At 38.4% G+C, this 23,532-nt stretch overlaps 1 protein-coding gene across 5 annotated transcripts in view; it reads left to right on the top strand.

Moving 5' to 3' along the window:
• ELMO1 (engulfment and cell motility 1) overlaps positions 1-23,532 on the top strand; it is a 311,982-nt gene that overhangs the window by 143,022 nt on the left and 145,428 nt on the right. For all 5 annotated transcript variants that reach the window (XM_030445753.1, XM_030445755.1, XM_030445752.1 and 2 more), the window contains 2 exons: positions 151-255; positions 14,681-14,789. In XM_030445753.1, coding sequence (XP_030301613.1) covers positions 151-255; positions 14,681-14,789 — 214 coding nt within the window. The remainder of the gene's footprint in view (positions 1-150; positions 256-14,680; positions 14,790-23,532) is intronic.

Raw genomic sequence — 23,532 nt, 5'->3', positions numbered from 1 at the left:
AGGTGTCAGCCATTTCCTTGTTTTCTGCTCAGTGGAAAGACTTCTGTTGCTGGAGTTGTTGGCACAGCATGCTAACGTGGTGCACATCACTGGGAAGCTGAAAGCTTTTGGAAAGATGCTAACTGTGTGATCTTGTTTATCTTTTTACAGAATCATGTAAACCCAGCAATGGATTTTACGCAGACCCCTCCAGGAATGTTAGCCCTTGACAATATGCTGTACTTTGCTAAACATCATCAGGATGCTTACATACGGGTAAGGCTTCTTCTCTTATCTTTGAGATCTCTGTGGTTGCCTCCTCACACTGATTATGTTCTGTTCACTGTTGACTTGGAAGAGGAGGTTCAGAATCCTGATATCATTAACAGCAAACTCTAGGAAGGCAAGCCACAAAATGCTAAAGCATGACATAAATATGTGAAAGATTTGGGAGGAAGCTATACAGCTGTCTAGTCTCATTGCTGAGTCAAATATTATAGATACTACTTCTTGCAAATGTTACTTTCTGCTTAGGCCTGCAAAGAGAAGGGACATGAGCTTGTGCTCAGATGTATGACTGATGTCCATAAGCTCAGAAAGTACTAATTGTGCAGAATTCTCTGTCCTGCTCTAAGTCTACGTAAAACTGCTGGGTTTTTTTATGGAAAGGAGGCCTTGATGAGCAAATACCTTTATAGGTGACTAAGTTGACAGAGTCCTGAGAATTAAGATGCTCCCACTGAAACTACTGCTGTAGGTGAGGTAATAGCTTTGAGAAAAATAGGTAAAAAGCATCACGATTCACTTGTACAAACCGTTCCTGCCCCCTGCCCACTCCACTTCCCACACTTGTTATTTCAGAGGTAGTTAAAGCAAGTTACCTGTTGCATGCTTACAAGAGACATACAGCTTAATAACACCTGCCTCTGAATGTAACAACTTCTCCAGACCTTTATTGAAGTAGAATGTTTGCCAAGCACAAACCTAACAAGCACAGGTGGGCATAGAGGACAGTCTAGAAAGCCAGTGTCTTGAGGTAGTTGACATGGTCTAACTTTCCAAGAATGTGTTCACATGCAGACCTGCTTAAGGAAGGTTGTGTGTAGCACCAAGACAGTAGACACATCAATCATTTATACTGAAGAGTGAACTTTAAATATCATAGAATAATTTGTGTTGGAAGGGGCCTTTAAATGCTATCTAGTCCAACCCCCTTGCAATGAGCAGGGACATCTTTGGCTAGATGAGGTTGTTTAAATATGCATTATGATCTTGGATTTGCTCAAAGTAGAAAAAGTTCTGATAGGTTTGCAAAGTGTGTGCTGATATCCAGGCTAGGATGTTCCATGGGCATAACAGGAGACCACAAGATTGTCAGGTCTGTTTTTTAAAGATGTCTTTCTGCCTCAGTTTGAATCTAGCAGTAACCCTTAAAAAAAAACTGTAGTAGCATGCAATACAGCAATATTTATCAAACCCTATAAACCCCTGAAAGTAAACATTATTTTATGGACAATGACTATGTTTTCCAGTTATGCTATTCTGAAATGAGGTTTTGTTTATAATAGAACTAGAGAATGGGTTACTTTTTCTCATGAAAATTTTCTAAGATCTGAATGATGCAGCTTCATAGATTTCTTTTTGAAAATTCTTAATCCGAGGAATATGCCAGTGATCCAAAATGATAGTTGTGTTTTATAGAAGTCTGAAAGAATTTAAAGATGATAGGAATTGTGTTGAAATAGAGCTCTCATTGATATCTTACAGGTTTTTTCTTATTTTCTGTTTTCATGCTGTCTTAAAAATTGGGTTCAGTGTAGCATGTAATTAGCCATTCTTTAAAAAGAACGTTGATGCTGGCTCAGTTTTGCTTCTGTAATGCAGTATTTTTGCTGCTACATTTCTGAGATTTTTTGCTGTTATTTTGAGTTGTTTGTTTTCATTCTTGCATGGTTCCTGGTAGTAGAGTGTCTCAGTGCCTCATGTATTTCCCACCTCAGAAGAATACATGTACAATAGAAATGCTATACCCAGGCACACTAAGATAAAATGTCTTTGCTCAGAGTTGCTTTGGGAACTATTAACACACTTTGAGGTGTATTTTAGCTTACCCATCTGGCATGGTAGCTCTCTTGTCCTTAGTGGTCCACCTTGTCATCCTACCAGCAGACTGAACACCTCTGAGATGAAGGGTGTCGTGCAAATCCTACAGCATTGCTTGTCTTTGATCACAAAAGACAGCTGCTCTCTTTTCACCTTTCCATCTACTCAGCTTACTAGCTGGTGTGCTGGAGTTTCCTGTGAGCCCTGGCATGTTTGTTTCCTTCTCATTTTGACTCAATTACTTCCCATATAACATTACCTTTTCTTCATGGCCTTTGGCTCCCAAAGGTCCCACAATACCAGTTTGCCCTCCTTGTATAGCCTGTTAACCTTGCTTATTTTTTCAAATACATTTGCTACTTGTATACCCACCCTAATAAAAAATATCTCTGTGGACAAGGCTAAATTTCTATGAGGAATCATCAGCTATACAAATAATCCTTAAATGCTGAACAACTTATTTTAAAGCTCTTCTTTTTTTTTTCATTGTTGATACCTGTAAAGATTTTGGTTCCTAGTTGGAGAGCTTGTTTTCATCTTGACCCTTTGCAATATAGTTGAGTGTTGTACCATGGGTTAACTCCTAAGCCACTGCATGAGTTATCTATGGTGTGAAGTAGTTAAAAACTGAGGCTGTAACTTGGAATCTGTGAAGTTTTTCTTGGCAGAATACAGTGTATTGAGAGAAGATACTATCAGGAAATAATGATGGTTTTGAGGAGTCTATTGGCAGTGCTGCATTTTAATCAGCAGTACAAATCACTGCAGGCTGACCTGCCATTTTCTTAGGGTGCTCCATCTGCGTGGCCCTTTGGTAGCTTCTTGCATTGCTGAAAAAAATGGATAAGGAGAAGTTAGAATAGAAGAGAGGGAATGAGTAATCTCTTCCATTTTCATTCCTTGTTTTGCCTCTCATAGGTGATGCTGTTTAGAAATAGTTTTTATAATAAATGGATTAGTTAGTTGGGAAGGATACCTGAAGCAGAAGTGTCCTTTTGGGGGGAAGAGGCAGTAGGGCATCAAAGACAAGTACCAAACAAAAGTACTGATGAAAGAGTAAATACAATTGTAATGTGTTGAAGAACATGGGTATGAAGGCAATGGAGCAGATGGGTAACTTCATATCTTGAAAGCTAAAAGCACTTCAGGATAAAAACGTGTCACACAGTGATTCAGGAAACAAAAATAACTATATGGTTTTCCCTGTATGATTCTTTCTTACCTACTTCCTCACAATCCATTTCTTTTATTCATCTTTCTCCTGATGTACACTTATTCCTGAAATTAATGTAGTGTGTTTTCTGTACTTGATGTCTTTCTTCAGATGAGCAGTGATTTTTATTTATTTTATTCTATTTAGACAGTGAATTAATTTGGTTTGATTCCCAGTTTTTATTTATGATGCAAATATGCGTGGAACATCCAGAAGAAAGATTGTTTAGAGAAAATTACAATGTTTCCATTGCTTGTATGGTGTCCTTAACCATCCTTTAAAAAAAAAAAAGTTTCTTATTGAATTAGTTTTCTGTTGAGTTAGATTTTCTTTCTCTTTTTTATTAATTGTCTGGTGCTATCAGTGACTGCTATGCACTGCATTTTTTCATGTTCCACTTAAATAATCAATTGCTTCACTTTTAAAAGGTGGTGATGCAGTATGTGTAATACATTGATGGAAGTAATGTTGAATATCTGCAAGAAATTTTCAAAGTTTCCACTGGAAACTATTGGCAGCTTCCCAAGCTACATAATTATAGGACAGCCAGAGTGTATAATTAAAGGTAACAGTAAAAAAAAAAAAAAAAAAAAAAAAAAAAAGAAGAGAATGAAAAAAAAAAAGGTTTGAATAAAGCTATGTGACAGAGAGTGGTTTTTTGTTCTTTTGGAGCAGACAAGTCCACCCGCCTCTCCCCACCTTCCCTCAGTTCCAATTTGCTTCTTTCCAAAACTACTTCAGCTTCATGTTCTACTAATTTAAAAATAAAATTATAAGTTACCATTTAAAACAGATTTCATTCAGTTCAGACATCTTGAGATTTTTCAACTTGTAACAATGTGCCTTTGAAACTTTCCTGAGTGTAAAAAAGGTCTGAGGAAAAGCCTTTTATGGAAATACTGTTATGCCACCATTACTATTAGCATCTCCATATATCAGTGCTTCCTTATTGATTTGTTTGGGAATCTGTGGTGCAAGACTATTCAGAAGTATTTTATTTAAAGATGAGGAGAGAGGTATTAATATATATAACTGAAGTATTTTTGTATGCATGTTTATATAGGAGTGTACTAACTTGCCTAATTTTATTTTTTGCATGCATGCACTTCAGTGCTTCCTGGTATTGATGTAAAATAATGATATCAAATCTCTGCTTAATTTGATGTAAAATGCAAGCTGGAGGAACTCAACAGAGCACTCCTTTTATTTGTAACCCAAAAAGATAAATTTGACAGTTGTTGCCTGTGTTTAAATGTGCTGTGTTTGTGCCTGGGATGCTTTTAGAGAAACACCAGCTTTGCAGTTTCGATAAGTTGAGCCCTATACGTACAGTGTTCATTCAGGTGTTCTTGATAGCAGGCAGCAAAATCCAAGCTACGGTTCCAGGTGTGACTGGACTGCCATTCATCTCAGATTTTGACTAACTGAACAGTGTTTCCAGGCAGAAAGATCAGATACTGTTGTGTAAACTGAATTTACAGCAGGTACACCTTAGCTTCTAATGCCCTACTATTGAATTATTCCCTTATTTTACATTTTCCTCTCAGTTGTCTGACTACAGTGATAAGCTTCATGTGGGAGGGAGTGTAGGATTTGACTAGAGCTTATTGAATTTCACAGTAAGTTTGCTGGGTTGCAGAGAAGCCCTGTATGAACTTGTCTGGAGTGGGGTCCGTATTGCTCATGGTAATGATTTTGGTTTTGATGACTCATTGGTGACTTGTCTACATTTTTCTTCTGAGCTTATGACCAACCACATTCTAGGAGGTCTCACTGCTACTTTGGAGTGAGATTCTGCCTTGTGAAGATGCATATTGTTGTTTCATCATTTTGTTTAACCACAAGATATTGGTGTTACAGGCCGAAACAGCAAATAAACTTTGCAGTGCTGGGTCTGATCCATCTGTTTGGATTCTGCCCAGATTGCTACCCAAGCTTGTGCCCAATTCTTTGCCATTTATTAGAGTAGTAGGCTCTTCATATGCTAAGGAAAAAATAAGTGCTTCTTGGATGTAAAATTTTCAGTATAAAATATTGACACCAGGATGGAAAATCAGTGTTGAAATCCATGCTGAAAAGTTTGGCTTCTTAATCCCTTGGTATGTTATATAATGGATACATTTCTGCTACACTTTTGTGAATGATGTGTATGTTACTAGATTTTCTGTTCTTGTGTTTAAAACAAATTCTGAAAGTTATAAAATGCTCCAGATCAAAGCAATGCTTGGACTCTGGCTGAGCCAAGAGTTATTTTGATTACCTGAAAAGTAAAAAATAGAGCTGGCTTAGGGTCAGTAATAGAAAATCCCCTTTCTCCTGCATCTACTGAGCTGGAAAATAGGTTATTCATACAGCTGAGATGCAGAGACACTTCTTCCCCAGCAGCTATTTGAATTGATGCTGTTGAGGGGGTTGAGGGAGGGAGTTCTTTTCCTTTTGAATCCATCAGAAGTCACAGTGGAGGAGCGGGTTCTGTTTGCAAGGGCCAGTGATGCAGGCAGGAAGATTGCTGGCATCCTGCAGAGACCTTTCAGAACTTTAGTGGGTTGAGTCATAGTCAGACCAGCTGCTGTATACTTTCTAATCTGTGCAGTTGTTGTATAGGAAACCACCTACACGTCTTTCTGTCAATTCACAAAGTCTCCTAAAGCCTACTCATTCTCACCTGATCAGATGTGAGTAGTCCAACATATGATTTCTGCATTTCCTGAAATAAAACTGAGCCTGATTTCTGCCATGCCATTTTGTCCTCCCAGAAATGATAGGAAAAGGGATGTAATTTATTTATGTTCTGTTAAAGGTAAAAAGAAAAGTGTGCTTTGTTACATGTACCTTGCTGGTGTATCTCACAAAGGAATGCAGTTTTCCACATAAGACCTAATCACCTGAGCCCAGTCATTCCCAGCTTGAAAATGCCTCTTCTTTCATCTGCCAGTCTTTCATAGAATTTTAGAGCCATTTTTGTAGGAAAAGATCTTTAAGATCATCAGGCCCAAACATTAACCTAGCATTGACAAGTCCAGCACTAAACCAAATCCCTGAGTGCCATATCTACACATCTTTTAAATACCTCCATGAATGGTGGCTTGGCCATTTCTCTGGGTGGCCTGTTCCAGTGCCTCATAACCCTTCCAGTGAAGAAATTTTTTTCTGATATCCAATCTAAGCCTCCTCTGGCATAACTAGATGCTACTTCCTCTTTTTGCTTTTGTGACCTGGGAGAAGACACCAACCCTCATGACCCTACAACTACTTGTCAGATAGTTGTGGAAAGTGTTGAAGTCTCCCTTAGCCTCTTTTTCTCCAGGTCTAAACATCCCCGTTTCTCTCAGCTGCTCCTTATAAGATTTGTTGTCTAGAGCTTTTACCAGCTTCATTGCCCTTCTTTGGACACACTTCAGCACCTCAACGTCCAAAAGTGAGGAGCCCAAAACTGAACATTGTTTTTACCTTCCACTCAGATATCTATTTTTCAGCCTGCATTTTGCTTTTTTTCACCAAACATTGCTCAATGTCTCTGCTTTCCATACAAACACAACAGGAAGGTGTGTTAAGGCAGAATTGAGGTTGGGTGTCCTACAGTAAAGAGGCAAAAGCCTAGAATGGCTCATTGCTGCATAAACACAGATTCTAGTGCTGAGGGAAGATAACTGTAAAGGAGTCATAACAGCATCTGCACAGCCCTGTGTGGGATGCACGATAGGGTACACATGACAGTGTTACAGTCCAGCATGTGTTCAGATCAATTCTCACACACCTAAACTTTCCCATGTATATGCAAGCTGTTGGCTAAATGAGATCCTGATCCAAAAGGCCAAGAAGTTGTTGCAAGTCTAGCTTTTGTCTTCAGAAGGTTTTGAATCATACCATGCACTAGAACAGAAAGATTTGGTTGGTTTTTGTTGAGGCATGATTCCTCTACCTGCAAAGCTGGTATGTGTATACGTGGGGAAAGAAGACTTGATACAGTCTCACAGGTTTTCCCATTTACTTTGTGACAGAAGCTTTTGCACTGCTGCTCTAGCAGACAGTCTTGTTGATGTGCTAGAAAGGTTGATGCTGGTCTAATATATCTGTCTGGTAGGGTGGTTTCACATTTTTTAGTTTTCTCCTCTTTCATAGAACCTGGTGCTGCTCTGAAGAAGAAATGGCAACCAGCCCTTCTCATCATGGCTCTTGCCAGCATGCTTTACAGTGATATGGTTGCTTCTGCATGGAGTGGCAAAGGAAGGAGGAGTATTACCAGAACATTTTTAATTCTCTCTGTTACCTATATGTTTTCATATGATGAAATGATTAGATGCTTTTCTTTTCCCTCCTGCCCAGTATGGCTGTGTGCCTGCCAAAGTGGGCTCTGTGCCTTCTGCAGGCAGTTCTCCCCAGGAGCAGCAGGTTACAGGGCTTATTCATAGTTGTGAAAGCACATATCAGACTCTTAGTGTCTGATCCTTAACGTGATTCTGTAACTAGATGTCCCTCACATAAGGCATAGTTTTGCTTCTCTGTTTCTCATGTCAATGGCTCCTATTTTTTTTTTTTTCAGCAGCTGTAGCAAGTCTCAGCTCTTCTCTCAAATTTAAACTTAAATTGCATTTCTAGTGCTTTCCTGAGGAAGGCAGATGTAACTGTTGCTTTATATTAGTTTTGCCATGAGGAACTGCTGTAATGCCTCAGGAATGTGAAGAAAGGCTGAGATAAGGGAGAGAGAAAATTGGAAATAAATGGCAAATTGAAAATAAAATAATGAAGATAAAAAGACAGGTTAGAAGGGACAGTGCTGAGAGAAGGTTCTTGGTAGAATTCCAATGCTGAAGTTGAGGCAAATGACAAGCTGCCTTATAAAAAAATAAAATTGGTGAAGAGGAGGAAGAGAAGCTGAGTCTGTCTGCAGTAGAGTCCCTTATCCTTTACAGGAAGCATATTCTTAGGACTTGCTTCCTTAAAGAGTTACTTGAAGCATCTAAATGAAAAGGGAATAATGAAGCCTACCATATGTGAGGCTTAAGAAAGGAAAAGCAGTGTCAAGGAAAAGAAGAGCAATTTTTGGATACTAAAATGCTGCCTGACTTTTCATTTTGGATCTAAGGAGGTTTTTACCATCTTTACTAACCTGCTCTCTGAAGCTTTTGATACTAACCTACAGCAGACTGCTAGAAACTGTGGTATCTATTAAGTACTATGAAATAGGTCTGGGGAAATGCTTGGTTTAACAGCATAGCAATGGTTGTTGAACTGTCTGCTGTGGGATTTACAATAAGTGTTGATGCAGCTACAGTGGATCTTGCCTTTCACTTCTGTATTTACTTCCTAATTGTAATGAATCTATTTTGTTGTAGAGCTTTGAAGTTGGTTCAGGAATTGGAGAATTACTTCTGCAGTTGCTGTGGGCAGTATACTTTGAGCCAATTTAATCTTTAATGTGAAGGATTTAGGGGCTGACTAAATGGATATTCCTTCCCAGTGAAGAAGGAGTATTTCTCTCTGGTGGCTTCATCCTCCTGGATTTTGACAAGAAAGCTTTTGACGAGAAACCTGTCTTCAAAACTTTGCCTTTTGTCAGTCATTAATTCTTAGTTGCAGATATAAGCTTCATTGTTGAAGCTGATAAAGGTTCTTAAGCTCATGGTAGTCAAATGTGGGAAATTCTTTATTTAGTCCACTGCCTCCATGAGGGTCTGTTTTGTGCACCTGAGGTGTAGTGATAAACTCAATAATTCAGTAGAAGATCGTAAAGGAACACAGCTGAAAAGATATAAATCTTTTTATTTTGTGGTGTTTTTTCTTTTTTTTTTTTTTTTTTTTTTTGATTGGAGATTCTGTACTTTTTTCTGTAATCTTAGCATGATACTTGAGTTTATGAATTACATGGTGTTACTGCTCATGCCATTGGTAGATACCTAGTAAAGGCAGGTGAGCTTTCTTTAGGTGATGCTGAACACGATTGGTTATAACACAAGGGGAAGTACAGAAGATCTTGAAGTTAAAAACCCCCACATAATGTATTCTTTGAGGAGGAATATTCTTTCCTGTATTTCTCTAAATGCTTTCTTGGACAATTGGATGTTGGAGGGCATTCACTTCTTGAAAAGATGTGGCTTCAGAGGAGACAGGGTACGTCAGGAAGTTGTTATGGCTACATCCCAGAAGAAATTTAGTTCTTGCCAGTTGCTGACCAACACTACCTGAAATTTTTACCTTGGGAAACATGAAACCTTCATTGTTCATTGTGATCACTCATTGGTTTTGTTTGGTAATCTGAAAATGTTTATCTTCCATCTACAGCACAAAGTTGTAAATAAGAGTGGAAAAATATATAGAGAAGACAATTTAAAAATACTAAAAAGTGTACAGATCTGTATTCTTCTACAAATACTGTCAAATTCCTCTGCCTTAACAGTCTACAGAGTTTAATCTCCAGAACTGTCAACAAAATGGATAACACTGGTTTCCTAAAAATTTCACCTCCTTGCATTTTTAAAAACGTTTTTAAACCTCTTCCTTTCTCCTCTTCTGCTGCTAGGTTAATATCATTCATCTTGTCATATAAAGTTCTCATCCTATGCTTGTCTTACTCACTTTCAGTTTTTTCTCCCTTTTCCTGAGCTGCAGTTTGGTGGTGGTTTTTGGGGAATTTTCAGAAAAATTTGTTTTTAAAAAAAAGTGACTCTGTTCTGTCTTGCTTGTTAATGTCTTCATCATGCAAATTTTTTCCTGTCTTTCCTCTCTTGTGAATTTTGCTTCCCTTTTGTTTTCTTTATCTTGAGATTTTTATCTGGATTTTTTTTCTTTTCACTGAAGAAAAAAAAAAGTTGCTGTTATTGAGTGTTTCACATCATGGTGGTTTTCTACTTTGCCTTATGGCAATAGGCAGTATTGATCAAAGAAACAAAAAGATAAGAGGATCTGTAGCATTTAGTATTGCCATCCTGTGATCTGGGTTTGGTTTTTGTCTGTGTAACATCTAGTGTGTGAGAAGCCATGTTTTTATGTTGGACCTTCCCAACTGTGTAGCTCTGCAAAGACAGAAGAAGAGAAAATCTGGCAGAAATAAATACCGGGTACCAAAGTAAAGGAGAACTGAGCAGATCAGAGTGGAGGTAAAACTGAAGGCAGATGGAATATGAGCTGGCAGTGTGCCCAGGTGGCCAAGGCCATTTAGCATCCTGGCTTCTGTCAGGGATGACAGGAATAGGGAAGTGCTCATCCCTTTGTGCTCGGTGCTGGTGAGGCCACAGCTCAAACACTGAGTTTGGGTTTGGGCCCCTCACTACAACAAGGACAATGAGGTGCCAAAGGGTGACCAGAGAAGGGCAACGAAGCTGGTGAAGAGTATGGAGCACAACCATTATGAGGAAGGTCTGAGAGAACTGGGATTGTTCAGCCTGGAGAAAAGGAGGCTGAGGAGAGACCTTACCTCTCTCTACAACCACCTGGCAAGAGGCTGTAGCAAGGTGGGGATTGTTCTCCTGATTTACAAGTGATAGGACAAGAGGAAATGGCCTCAAGTTGTGCTAAAGGAGGTTTAGATTGTATTGTTAGCTGTTCATACTGTCCTACAGTATTCTTGGCTTCTCAAGAAGATCTAAGTGAACATTATGAAAAATACAGTAACAAACTTCCCTCTTGTGTTGTCAAACATTGAAATGGGCTGCCCAGGGAATTGTCTGAGTTACCATCCCATAGGTACTTAAAAGCAGCACAGATGTGTTGCTTGGGGACATGATTTAGTGCTGGATTTGGCCATTCACTAGGTTAATGGTTGGACCTGATGATCATTTGGGTCTTTTCCTTAAATGATTTTATGATTCTGTGGTGACAACTGTTTTGCAGTGTCCATGGTTTCTGCCTCTCTTACTTGTTTTCTCCAAGCAAAATTTAACCACCATATGTGCTGACTGTGAGAAGTCTGGATATGCCACTGGCTGTGGATTTATGTGGGGGAGGAGGGGAAAGACAGTAGAGTGCAGCCACTTCGTAAGCATTAATGACAGACCTCCATTTGAGTGAAGGTTGTGTGGGCTTTGTGATTTCCTCACCACTTTCCTTTCCTTGGTAAAGTAACTGTTGTGATGGAAATGTGAATCAACCCAGCAGCATGCTGTGTAGGCACACAGAAGTATTTTCAGTCTAGAGTTGTGTACTGTTTCCTTCCCTGCTATTGTTTTCAGCAGTTTAGAAAGTAAATATGCCCATTCCCTTCTTATTTCTCCTGCATAACCAGAGTGATAAAGGAAATAACATTAACATCATGCCCTTATCAGCTGTATTTATAGCATTTTACTTTGGAGCAGAATATGAGTCGCAAAGTCACGAAAAGAGTATTACAAATATAATGACTGTTGTAAATCTGATGCCAAGATTAGAAATGATTTCTCTTTGAGTATTTATAAGAAATTTTTTTCCCTTTTTACCACTGCTTTTTCTTACTGAAGATCTGTATCTGTTAAATTTGCCTACAGATATTTAAATGTAATAAGGGGCCTTCCATCTTCCTTTTTTTACAGAAATGTAACATGTCAGATCTGCCATATTTTGCACAGCAAATGCTAAAAGGTGATGTTTGCAGAGAGTGTGTCAGACGATCGTTTGAAGGCTGCTTTACATATTGATTACTCAAATTGCCATTTAATTTGCTGTATAGCAATACACAGTGCCTTAACTATTCCTCTGACATTCTTATTGATTGCTGTAATTCTGCCTTAGAATATATGCAGATATGGTGTCACCATTAAATATTTATGTGCTCATGAAATGTTAATATATCTCATTAATGTGAAACTCGACAAAATGCATTTGCCAGGAGTGAGCAGGAATACTGATCCGAGTCCTTTCCTTTCCCTCCCCCTTAGCCTTTCATTTTGCCTCTCCATTGATTTTACTACCAGTGTTTCTCTGCTGTATCTAAATTTGTGTGAAAGCACCCCCCTGCTCCAGTATGCAGATTTTATGTTTTATTATGTGAGAGGAAGAGCACAGTAATAATAAAACAAGAGATGTGATCTCAAAGAGGTGTTGAGACACAGCTTTACATTGAATTTGTGCTACTCTATCCTTGTTCCTGCATTTGTGTATGGAAATGTAGCTCTATCCTCCATGAAAGGGACTCAGGCACTGTGACTCATCCAGAATGCAGTCCTATTCAGGTATTCCTTGAACAGTGGCTGCAGCAATGTAAAACAAAAATTGCAGGGGTGTTTCTTTGATTTGATACAGCTGGTGTAATTTAAACCAGAAATTTTAGAAGGAAAAGTAACTCCCCTTGGCAAACTGGTGACCATGATTCCGATGCCATCCTGTTGGAGAAGGCCAAAAAAAAAAAAAAAAAAAAAAAAAAAAAAATTTATGGGGGTCAAATATTATCAGGTTGGTGAAGGGACTTGAGCACAGACCCTATGAGGAGAGGCTGAGGGAGCTGGGGCTGCTCAGCCTGGAGAAGAGGTGGTTCAGGGGAGACCTCATCGCTCTCCATAACTCCCTGAAAGGAGGGTGTAGCTGGGTGGGGGTTGGGCTCTTTTCCCAGATGACTTTCAACAAGACAAGAGGGCACGGTCTTAAGTTGTGCCAGGGGAAGTTTAGTTTAGAAATTAGAAAGAATTTCTTTCCCGGGAGGGTGATCAAGCATTGGAATGGGCTGCCCAGGGAAGTAGTGGATTCTCCATCCCTGGAGATATTTAAAAAGAGACTGGATGTGGCACTCAGTGCCATGGTCTAGCAACCACAATGGTGGTTCAAGGGTTGGACTCGATGATCTCTGAGATCCCTTCCAACCCAGCCAATTCTATGATTCTATGATATTCCTAGTGATTTCCTAAGGTTCTGCAGTAAGTCTAGGTGATTAAAAAAAAAGGGGGGAAAAAGCAACACTTGGATTCATAAGAAAATGATCATCCACTCTTATAATGCAGATAGCAGTTGTCCTTTTACATTCCCGGCTGATGAGTTGGGAGCAGAGTATTAGCATCCTCCTACCCTTGTACAGTAGGATTAAAGTAGATACTTTGGTGAAGAGGCCTTGGTATACTGTGTGAAGCTGGTAGTATTCCTACAGTCTTCTGGATTTTCCCTCTTTTCCTACTTTTACCTTTAATGGCTTCACAGAGCAGGCTTCTGTACACGAGAAAGCTTGAAACAGTCACAACTAAGATCTGGGGTGTGTATGAAAGGTTTTTCTGACATCCAGTGTTGGGTCAGTCCTCTCCATCACATGGTTTTGAAGGCAGATCCAGCCTTGGACTCTTGTAAAACTTTCTTTGTTGACAAAATTGAAAAATTTAAGACAACAAAACAAAACAAAAAAACCAAAACAACAACCAACCCAAAACAAAAAAACACTCAAAACCAACCCAAAAAACAACCCCACAAAAAACCCCAACACAGCAAAACAAACAAACAAACAAAACCAACCAAAAACACAACCAAAGAAAAAGCCAAGTAAGCAAAAATCATAAAGATGGGAGCTAAGGAGACACGAGGCATGCAAAGCAGAGAGCAATGTCTAAACACCAGGTTGTCAAGAAAATTTAGAGAGCCTCTGAAGTTCTCTGGTGCTTGAAAAATTTCTTACCTTTGAAATTCATTTTTTTCTTTGTCCTCATCCGCAGGCTATCCAGCAGCTGTTTAGGATGAGAGGATTTTTTTCTTTTTTTAAAGCTGGTGGCAAAGGCTGTTACTGCAAAGACAATTCATACTGCAAATCTGATTTGAACATTTATTTTCTTTTTCCAGAATGTATTTAGAACATTTTTTCATCTATAGTGAAATAATGGATCTGATATGACAGAGCTTTATGGGTATAAAAATATCCAAGGAATTCTTTTCTCCCACTGATTTTGCAGTGTCATTCCACAGAGATTATAAAGACTCTCCTTGCGTTGTTTTTGCAGTATTCATGGGCTTGATTCAAGAGTGATCCCTGAAATGTTTTGCATGCAAGCACATGTTTCTTCCATAGTAAAGAAAATAAGTATATTTTCTCTTTTTGTAATGTAACTTTGGTCCCACGTTTTCGGGGGGTTTTTTTGTTTTTTTAATTCCTGATAGTGTGTTCATGCCTATAAATCATTATATCTTAAATCCTTTAATGGAAAAAATTGAAATAAAACTATCTCTTTGGGTTCTACTGCACTTTGTCCAAGCTAGGAGTGGTGTTGAACTACAAAGCCTCCTACTTGGTGATGGATCAGGGCTGCTTCTTTGCTGCTGACTGCCTCAAACAGACGGCATTTAGCTGTGGTGGGGAGGGCTGAGGTTTCTGAAAACACAGCTTCCACATACAGTTGCCTAAATTCAGCTTGTCATATCCTGTAAATGTTTGGATGTGGAGGAAAGCACTTCCATTCATGGACTCTTCAAATCAGTTCTTTTCCATTTTTATTCCTCCTGCAGATTGTCCTGGAGAACAGCAGTCGAGAAGACAAGCATGAGTGCCCGTTTGGCCGAAGCAGCATTGAGCTGACAAAGATGCTGTGTGAAATACTAAAAGTAGGAGAGCTACGTAAGTTGACCTCTTTGTTTGACCTCTAAGAGCCATGGAGTGTGATCAGTGATACCTCAAGTGTATTTCAGTGCAAAATTTCTTCTGAGAAAAAGTCTGTATTGCTGCGTGTTGTACACTGGCACAGTATATAACATGACTAATCCTATTTTTCTGTATTTCTTACTAATTTGTGGACATACCAGGGATGAGGGTGGAGCAGGGGAAATAGGCACTTGGTCTTTTACTCTCTTCTATATGAAGCAGGGTGGTTGCATAATTTCCAGAAGAGTCACCTAATTTCCTGTCAGAGGATTTGGTGTAGTAAAATTCATGGTCTTTTTCACAGACTTTTTTTTTTATGACTATTACAGTTGTTCTTTGTGGGGTTGCTCATCTGAAGTGATGCATCCTGTTTTCTCCTGGATATCTAAAGCTCTACCAAAATACCAGATGATATATGTGTCATGTACTGTAAGAGTATGATACAAAATATTGTATTTTAATACAGAGTAAACAAGCTGTCTTTGGCTTTGATTACAGTCCCTTGACAAATTGTTAGATACTATCAGATAGAAGAGCGTGTCTGTATCTTCATTAGTCCAGAGTGTTAGTGTTTAATTCTATCAATATATATAAACTTTGGTTACCCATCAATAATGTTTTGGATCCAGTTGTAGTCTGGTTTGGCAAACACCACCACAAGCTTCATTTTCCCGTTGCACAAGCAGGGGACACCACCAAAATGCTTTGTTTTCTTCACCCATTTTCCTCCTTTTGAATCTTCTCCTTAATAAAGATTTTTCTTTTATCTTTACACCCAACTCCATGAAATGTAATGAGAGAAGAACAATGCAAAAGGAAACAAGAACGCCTCTAAGTATCATTGTTTCTTGTTCCTACCAGCTGTGCAACAGGCATCCAAAGCTCTGTTTTAAAAGTGTGATTTGGCTGTTAATACATCTAAAGCTCTTAAATGCAGTTTCTTGAGAGAATGTATTGGAAACATAAAGGAAAAATCTGTCTCTCTGTAGTGGGCCAGGATAACACCTGTGCATTGCTTGCAGCTTCCAAATTGACACTCAGTATTTGAGAGGCCTGGGTGAATATGATGTTTACTTTTGAATACTACCCTAAATAAACCAGTGTTATTTTGGGACACATTCACTATGTCTATAAATAAACAGTTTAGCAACTATTTTAGATGTATGGTAATGAGGTGTCTAATGCCAAATCATGCGTGATAGGTCTGTCTGAATTTTTCTGCTGGTTAATGTAGGGGAGGCATACCATCTCATCAAAGGTGTATCCTGCAATTTTATTTTTACAAATGTACAGAAGAATACCTGAAATACAAACTATGGAATGTACAAGGTGGTTTTTTGGATGTCCCATCACTCCATGGGACTTGCACTGCCCTTTGCTGCTAAAAAAGGTGATTAATCTATAGGTTAGCCAGATGTCTCAGACATTTTCCTTGCTAAGAATTCTCTCATGAAATTTTATTTTTTTTTTCCCCACAGATGTGTTTGTTGTCCACATGCAGGGGTCTCTTTGTATGTCAATGATTTGCCACTTGTGGTATATTTGTTCCTGTTGCTTCTAGCTTCTGCAGATAGCTCCCTTCATGTTTTAACATTTTTATTATTTGGTCTTTTAAAGTGGGGACTGTGAAAAAAAAAAAAAAAAGAGGATCTGGGGTGGGAGTTCAGTTAACCATATGAGGAAAATATGAATGGACAGCTATTTTTTTGCTGTCTTAGCATTAGAAATGGTTATTCTTGTTTTTTGGGGGTTTTTTGTTGGTGTCTTGTGGAGGGTTTCTGGAGGCTTTTTGGTTTTTTGGTTTGTTAGTTGTTTTTTGTTGTTTTGTTGTGTTAGAATAGCTCTATGGTTGGCAAGTGTTATGGTTAGAAAGAAAACTGAAAGCTTTGCCAAGGATAGCTCTGGCAAAGGGACTTTACCTATTAATGTTCTGACCCCACTTGCTTTGGTGTTACTAAAGCTGCAGATTTCTGGGATGGTAGTTTTGCTGGTTTGCAGCAGGATCCCCTGGTGTTCTTCTATAGTCATGTGATGTTGTACAGAGAAGATCTGATGTTGAAGAGAAGTGCAGTGGTGCTTCTGTTGATAGAAACCAGATGTAGCATGACTGACTTCTGTAAAGTCGTGCTAATTTACACCTACAGAGCATCTGTCTCTGGATGCAGCAATAAGATTGTGTCATAGCCTCTTATTCCCAGGGGACAGAGCTAAGGTCACATCTAACTCATCTTGATGACTCACCTGTTCATCAGGATGTTTCCTTAACGGTTTTGTTTACGTGTAATTCTAATTGTAATTTTTAAAGTCTGTAATAAAATATTTAAAATAATGTCCAGAAAAGCAGTTTTCTTAAAAATGGCTGTCCCAGATGCACATCTGAAGTGACATGTGATCAGCCTTTTATTGTGTTGAGAAGTGCACACTCAAACTGACATCTTAAATGTACATTCAGGTTTAGTCTTCACTTGGAAATGAATACTGTATGGCTGAGCTGGATTGGACAGCTTATAAATAGTTACAGCTTGGGGCAAAGATGTCACTAGTAGTTTGTACATGTTAGTTTTCAAAATATGAATGCAGGCTGCTAGTTTCTTAAGGAATTCAAAACTTGTCATTATTGTATTGGAACACGGAACATTTTTCCTAACCGTTTCTGAACTGTATAGTTTAAAAGCTGCAATAAATTACTTTTGCTCAGAAAATATTCAGCAATGGAAACTTTCTTAAAGTGCAGAGGAGATAAAAGCTGCTAGGCTGTTCATTGTTTATGGAAAGCACTTTAATGCTGATTATATCCCCCTTGCCCCACTGTATTAGATAGCTTCAGGCAACAAGGTGATTTTTTACTGTTTCTTTTTGGTCCTTTCAAGCATGAATTGTCCCAGCAAGGACTCACAAGAAGGTGTTATAGGCATGCTATCTCTACTGCTTTTTGTATTTCCCCAAATCCAGGTAGTATACTTCTTAATTATTTGACTTTGGTTCCAAAATGTTCATGACTTGGAAACTGAGCTCTTCTTCAGCAAAACATTTAAGCATATATGTTTAAATCTTGTCTTAGGAAAGAAAAGTCAAGAGCAAGCTGTAAGTTGAGCATATGGTAACTGCTTTACAGAGGTGGACTTGTAGAGTAGGGGAGTTAAAACAAGAGAAAGGCTGGTGTGATGTTTAAGTAACAGGGAAGTTTGTTTGAAACATGTCTGTAAGCCTCTTCAATGAAATCTTGGGAAAGAGTAGGATATTTTACTGTAAATGTTGTGCTACTATTGCTGTTAAAAAGGCATTGATGAGAATGGCTTTACTGAACATTTGCCAAGGCAAGTACTCTTGGCAAACACTGTGGTAATTCTGATTCCTCCAGTAAAACCTTTCTTTGTATATCCTGGCTAAAAGGATGATTTGCATCTTGTCCCCTGTGCCTTGGAGCTGCCATCAGACAGTAACACCCCAGATATCAACCCTTCTTCTGTAGAGTAAGGTTTGCTTTGACTCTCCATGTGCCTGGTGCACTGATAACTTTACAAAGAGCAGAGAAGATCAGACCATTTGTATTTCCTCCTCAGTATCTTTGAAAGCTAAGGTAGCCTTAATCTTTCCTCTTCTTCTAAACTCTCAGTAAGTGACATATATATGCTATGGGGAGAAGGAATACTCATATGTCAGAGTACTGACTTTGCTGGGAGGCACTGACACTGCAGAGAAATATAAAAATTAAAAACAAGATCTGAAGAACCATCCAGATCTGGACTTGGTAAATTTGACTGGGGAAATTAGAGTTTATTAAAACCTAGTATTTGTCATAAGAAAGAATTTGAGCTCAGCATTATGCACAAGTGGCCCTAATCTACTCTCTGAGCTGTGCCTACAGTATATCTCTGTGACACTGTTTCTACGCTCAAAACCCCTCCAAATTCTCATTCCTTGTGGGAAGTAGTATTTGGCTCTCTAACCAGATACATGCAGAAGTGCTATAGCTTCCATACAGGTTCAGCTGATATTGTTCTGGGTTTGAAGCTGGTGAGGAGTCTTGTAGCTGAGAGATGAACGATAAATCAGTGCTGTGTGCTACCACAGGAGCTGCTGTCCAGAAATGTTCATAAGCCGATATTGTTGCCTGCCTGAAGTTATTCTGTAGTTCAGGCATGTCACTTTGAGTATTTTTCAGTGTATTTTTGAGCAGGACACTGATGTTGAGCTGTCACTGTTCCCATTTGATTGTTTTGATGGGTGGTGTTTAGGGGCTTTTGCAAAAATCTGCATTCGAGCTTTATGACAGACCCCAGGGGTATATGCCACATGTCAGATATAGATATTGTCATATGTACATATCCTGCTGAATAAACAGAAGTATTGGGCATTTTTGCTTTTCTGTGTGGGGAATTGTCATGGGGTTTTGTTGGATTTTTTCAGATTTCTTAATTTGAAAGAAAAGATCTAAATACTAATGTATTATAATGCCCTTATAAATGTTCTTACTATGGATTTCTCATTGCGGTTATTACCCAGGTTGCAGAAATTCTCACATTACTGTCCCTTTATTAAATAGAATGTACTTGGCATTCGAAGTTATACAGTGATATTCATGGTTGTACCCACTGAGATGAAGGTAATCAAATCTCATGCTTCAAAGAGTAAGCTGATTGCTGCAAGGGTCAGGAAGCACTTTTTCATCTTTGCACAATTTTTCCTCTGCATTGCACAATCCATAGTGTGCAGGGTTGTTTCTTTCTGTTGGTCTTTACCTAAAAGCATATTCGTCTCTGCAGGCTCAGCTTTCGGGACCTGAGGCCTCACCTGGTTTTATTTTTCTTCTGCTACAGCAAACCCAATGTGTTTATAAGTGAATGTTATACTTTAGATTTTTTCCTCTTGCTTGAGAGCTAATTGCCTTTTCCCTCTGCTCTTCCTTCTCCTTTTCTGAAATTTAAAAAGAATAAAGCTCCAGAAATAAAATTTGATAAGGGAATTTTTTGTATTCTCACACTACTTCTTGCAGTTTTATTTTCTGGAGACTGAAGCATTTTTAGGAGTCAGTGTTTGCTAAGAAGCTGAAGAACTACTTTTTCCAAAAAAGTATTTAGTGAAAGGTAGTAATTTTCTGTTTCATCCTGAGATTTTATCATATCTTTGGACAACGATAAAGTAATTAAACAGAAATTCTAACCTTCTTTGACTTAGTTTTTTATTACATATCTACCTTTTCTTATGTATCCAGCTTTTTTATCCTCTTGCCCAGGCCATCACCACATCAGATGACTCTCAGTCACAGCAAAAATGAAGCAGATCTTGAGTGGAGGCTACAAGATAAGCAACATCTGAAAATAATTTAGGTAGCAGTGATGGGTGTAGGGGAGCAGGGAATATCTAAAATAATCTATTTTGATCTTGAGTTTCAAGAGTTCCTTTGGAAACATTACTAGCAAATTAGCCATTCCTGACTACAGGGACTTCAAAATCTGCCTGTCCTAGATGCTAAGCTAGCAGCTTTCTGAGTAAACTGGATAGTACTTTTCTTTATACGATAGCAGAATCTTATTTTATCAAACAGTCCTCTATTTACTGACAGTCCCATAGGGGAGAGAAACTAAAACCTTCTTTTGCTAGGGAGATATTAATTTCTCTGCAATTAACCCATTCTTACTCTAAAAATCCACAATACATTCATGCTTATGGTAAACTGTGAAGTCTCTGCAAAATATCTAGCAATATCCTCAAAATCTATGAGAATATGAGCAATGAAGCTGCAGACACCTTTTGAGCAAGGTGTCATTTTTACCTCTGAGTGACAGTGAGAAAGATTTTTTGAGTGTTATTTTCTGCACATAGTACTCTTGGCTTTGAAATTGGTACAATATTGGCTTCTGGGCCAGTGTCTAGTATCAACTTATGATTTTTCTTACTGTCTACAGTCATATGTCTGCTCTTTGAAGCAGGGATTGTAACTTGCTTTGGATGTGCAAAGTGCTTATACTTGTTGTGTCCTGGCTGCAGGATTTGTTAACTTCTTTAAAATTACATTTACATGATTTTCAATGTTACTAATACTGAGAAAAAATAACTTGAGGGGGAAGGATGAATTCAGAAAACAGTTCAAGGTAAGAAAAGGTGTGAATACACAATTAGAAATTGTTTAAATTAAAAGAGGAAACTTGATTAAGTGTGAATATCTCTTTCATCTGGTAATGAAAGAGACAACAAGAAACAAGACCTGGAAGTATGACATTCAAATGGGGAGTAGGGTGTAGGCATTAGCTTTGAGGATGCTGAACTAAGGAACTAGGAGAACAAAAAGTTGTTTTGCTGTCATTACTGGAAGAAAAGGCTTTGGCAGACTTGATGATGTGGTAAAACAATTGTAACTTGTTTTAATGTGGTTACTGGGATTCTAGGATTGATTTGGGATTTTTAATAGGCTACAATGGAAAATATAGTAATTTAAAAGTCTGGGCAGAAGTGCTAACAAACATATCTTAATATTTTTGGATTATTGCCCCAGGAAAAAGTATGGCTAAAATAAAATCTTAAAAATATCTCCCATTTTGAAAACTCAGCATCTCTCCTGAGCCTGGAGAACTACATTAGCTCTTCATTCTGTGTATTCCACAGCACTTCATGGTTTCCCAAGAAGATATAGGTTAATATGGTGAAAAATACAAACAAACTTCCCTCTTGCATTTTCAAACCTTGGAACAGGATGCCAGGAGAAGTGGTTGAGTCACCATTCCTGGAGGTATTTGAAAAATGTGTAGACAAGTTCTCAGAGACAGAGTTTAGTGATGGAAGTGTTAAGTTAAAGGTTGGATTGGATGGTTTTTAAGGTTTTCTTTCCAGCCACACTGATTCTGTAATTTTAATGGAGTCTGCCTTAAAGAAGGAAACAACAGACAAAGTCTTTTAGTTAAATTCATGCTTTTGAAATTCACTTGTAAACCTGCAGAAAGAAGGAGCTTCAGACACCTGAGATGTAGCCAAAACATTTATTGCTTATCTAGAGCAATTTCTATATATTTTAGGGGTTATTGTTTGGGAATTGTTTAAAGCTGAGCACACTGAAATTGAGAAAAATAAGTTTTAAATCCATTCCGGACCTTGTTGCTTCACAGTGTGTTAATGCTTTATAGATACAGACTTATTAAAAGTAACCAAAATCTCCTGTATTTTGCAGCAAGCTGTGCTTCGAATCTGAAGCAAGCTCTCATGGTTGCACAGCACTGCTGTGCAGCAGACTGGAAATTTTGCAGCTGCTTGTATTAAAAGAGGCATGTAGTTGCTTAATGAATTGTACACAGAATCAAACAAGGTACAGAAGCCCAGTGTTGTTTTAATGGCAACCTTCAGTGTATTTTAATGTTGCTTTGTGTATTCTAGAAATGTTTGTGTTGGCAAAACTAAAGGATTTTCAAAGTGGAAGTAAGACATAGTAGATGCACTCGAAGATTTGGTCTCTGGAAAATGCAGAATGATTTTGAGATTTGAGGACAATTGTATTAGCAGGATGTCTGCTGACATGAGAACAGTATAAATTGCTAGTTCTGCTGTTCCCAAGACAAGGCTGTGCTTTGAAAGGTCAGAAATGTGCAGTATTCTGTGGGGAAATACATGAGATCTTGCAAAGAATACCCCTTGCCTTGAGTAGCTGAATATCCTTCTAACAACTCTGTACTGGATTAACTCTGAGGTAGTGAATGCAGCAGTAATTGTCTCAGGTTGTCCCAGCACATGAAGCTTCATGGATGCTTGTAAGGCACTGGAGCCACTTCTGAATTGCTTAAGGTCTGTGTTGTCAGGTCATCTGACAGAAAACTTTATGCTCTTTGGACTTTTTAACTTTGTTTATTCCAAGTAGAATAGAAAACTCATTAAAATTGGAATCTGTGAGGGGAACTTCTTGAGCGTTAGCAGTATTTAAAATTCAAATTGCAGGATCTGGCAGGATGACCCAATGGAGAACCAACAAGGGATAAGGTAGGCACTGAGTACAGCTTCGTTACATTTATCTGAATCTTTTCACTGGTTAACACGTGCTGCTTCCTCAGCCATGCACCATATTGTAAACATGCATTGTAAACATGCTGTCTGTATTTATTCTGGAAACCACAAGGGTTCTTTCTGTTGCTCGGTGGACCAAACATATGCATACATGTTTTGTCAGGAAAAACCACCAAATCAGGGAATACGTAACTTTCATCATTAAATTTTGGCACCACCTGATTCTGTGGAAAGCTATTTTAAACTGACTGATCATATACCATCTTGAAACTGATGAAAGAACTGTTTTCATGAAGGGCTTATACTTGGCCATCAATCAGTCCTATCAATTAGAAGGGCATGTCCTTGAGTTTATTTTTTTTTTCTCAAGTATTTTCTCAAAGGGTTGATCAAAACAACAAGAAACATGTAAAACATGATCAAACTGCTCTTAAGGAATTTTTTTCTAAATCATTACCAGCCAAGCTGTGTCTTTGCAAGTAAAAATAACAGTAATGGTGAGTTACCTGAAGGACTGGAGCTGCACTGTGAAGGTCACACAAATTTATAATGTTAGTGACATTATGTACACGTTGAAATACCATCCATCACTTTCATTTCTCTTGAAATGCTTGCTAATGAAAAACTTAAGAAAATTAGTTTCCAACAATTAAACTTCATTTGCCCTTCTTGAAGAAGCATAGATTAACTGGAACTGTGACAGGAGAAAGCTATAGACCCTCAGGACTTT

The sequence above is a fragment of the Calypte anna genome, chromosome 2 (assembly GCF_003957555.1).
Source record: "Calypte anna isolate BGI_N300 chromosome 2, bCalAnn1_v1.p, whole genome shotgun sequence".
NCBI classification, from domain to species: Eukaryota; Metazoa; Chordata; class Aves; order Apodiformes; family Trochilidae; genus Calypte; species Calypte anna.
Note: the sequence above shows the minus strand (reverse complement) of the source record. Positions and strands in the feature narration are given on the sequence as shown.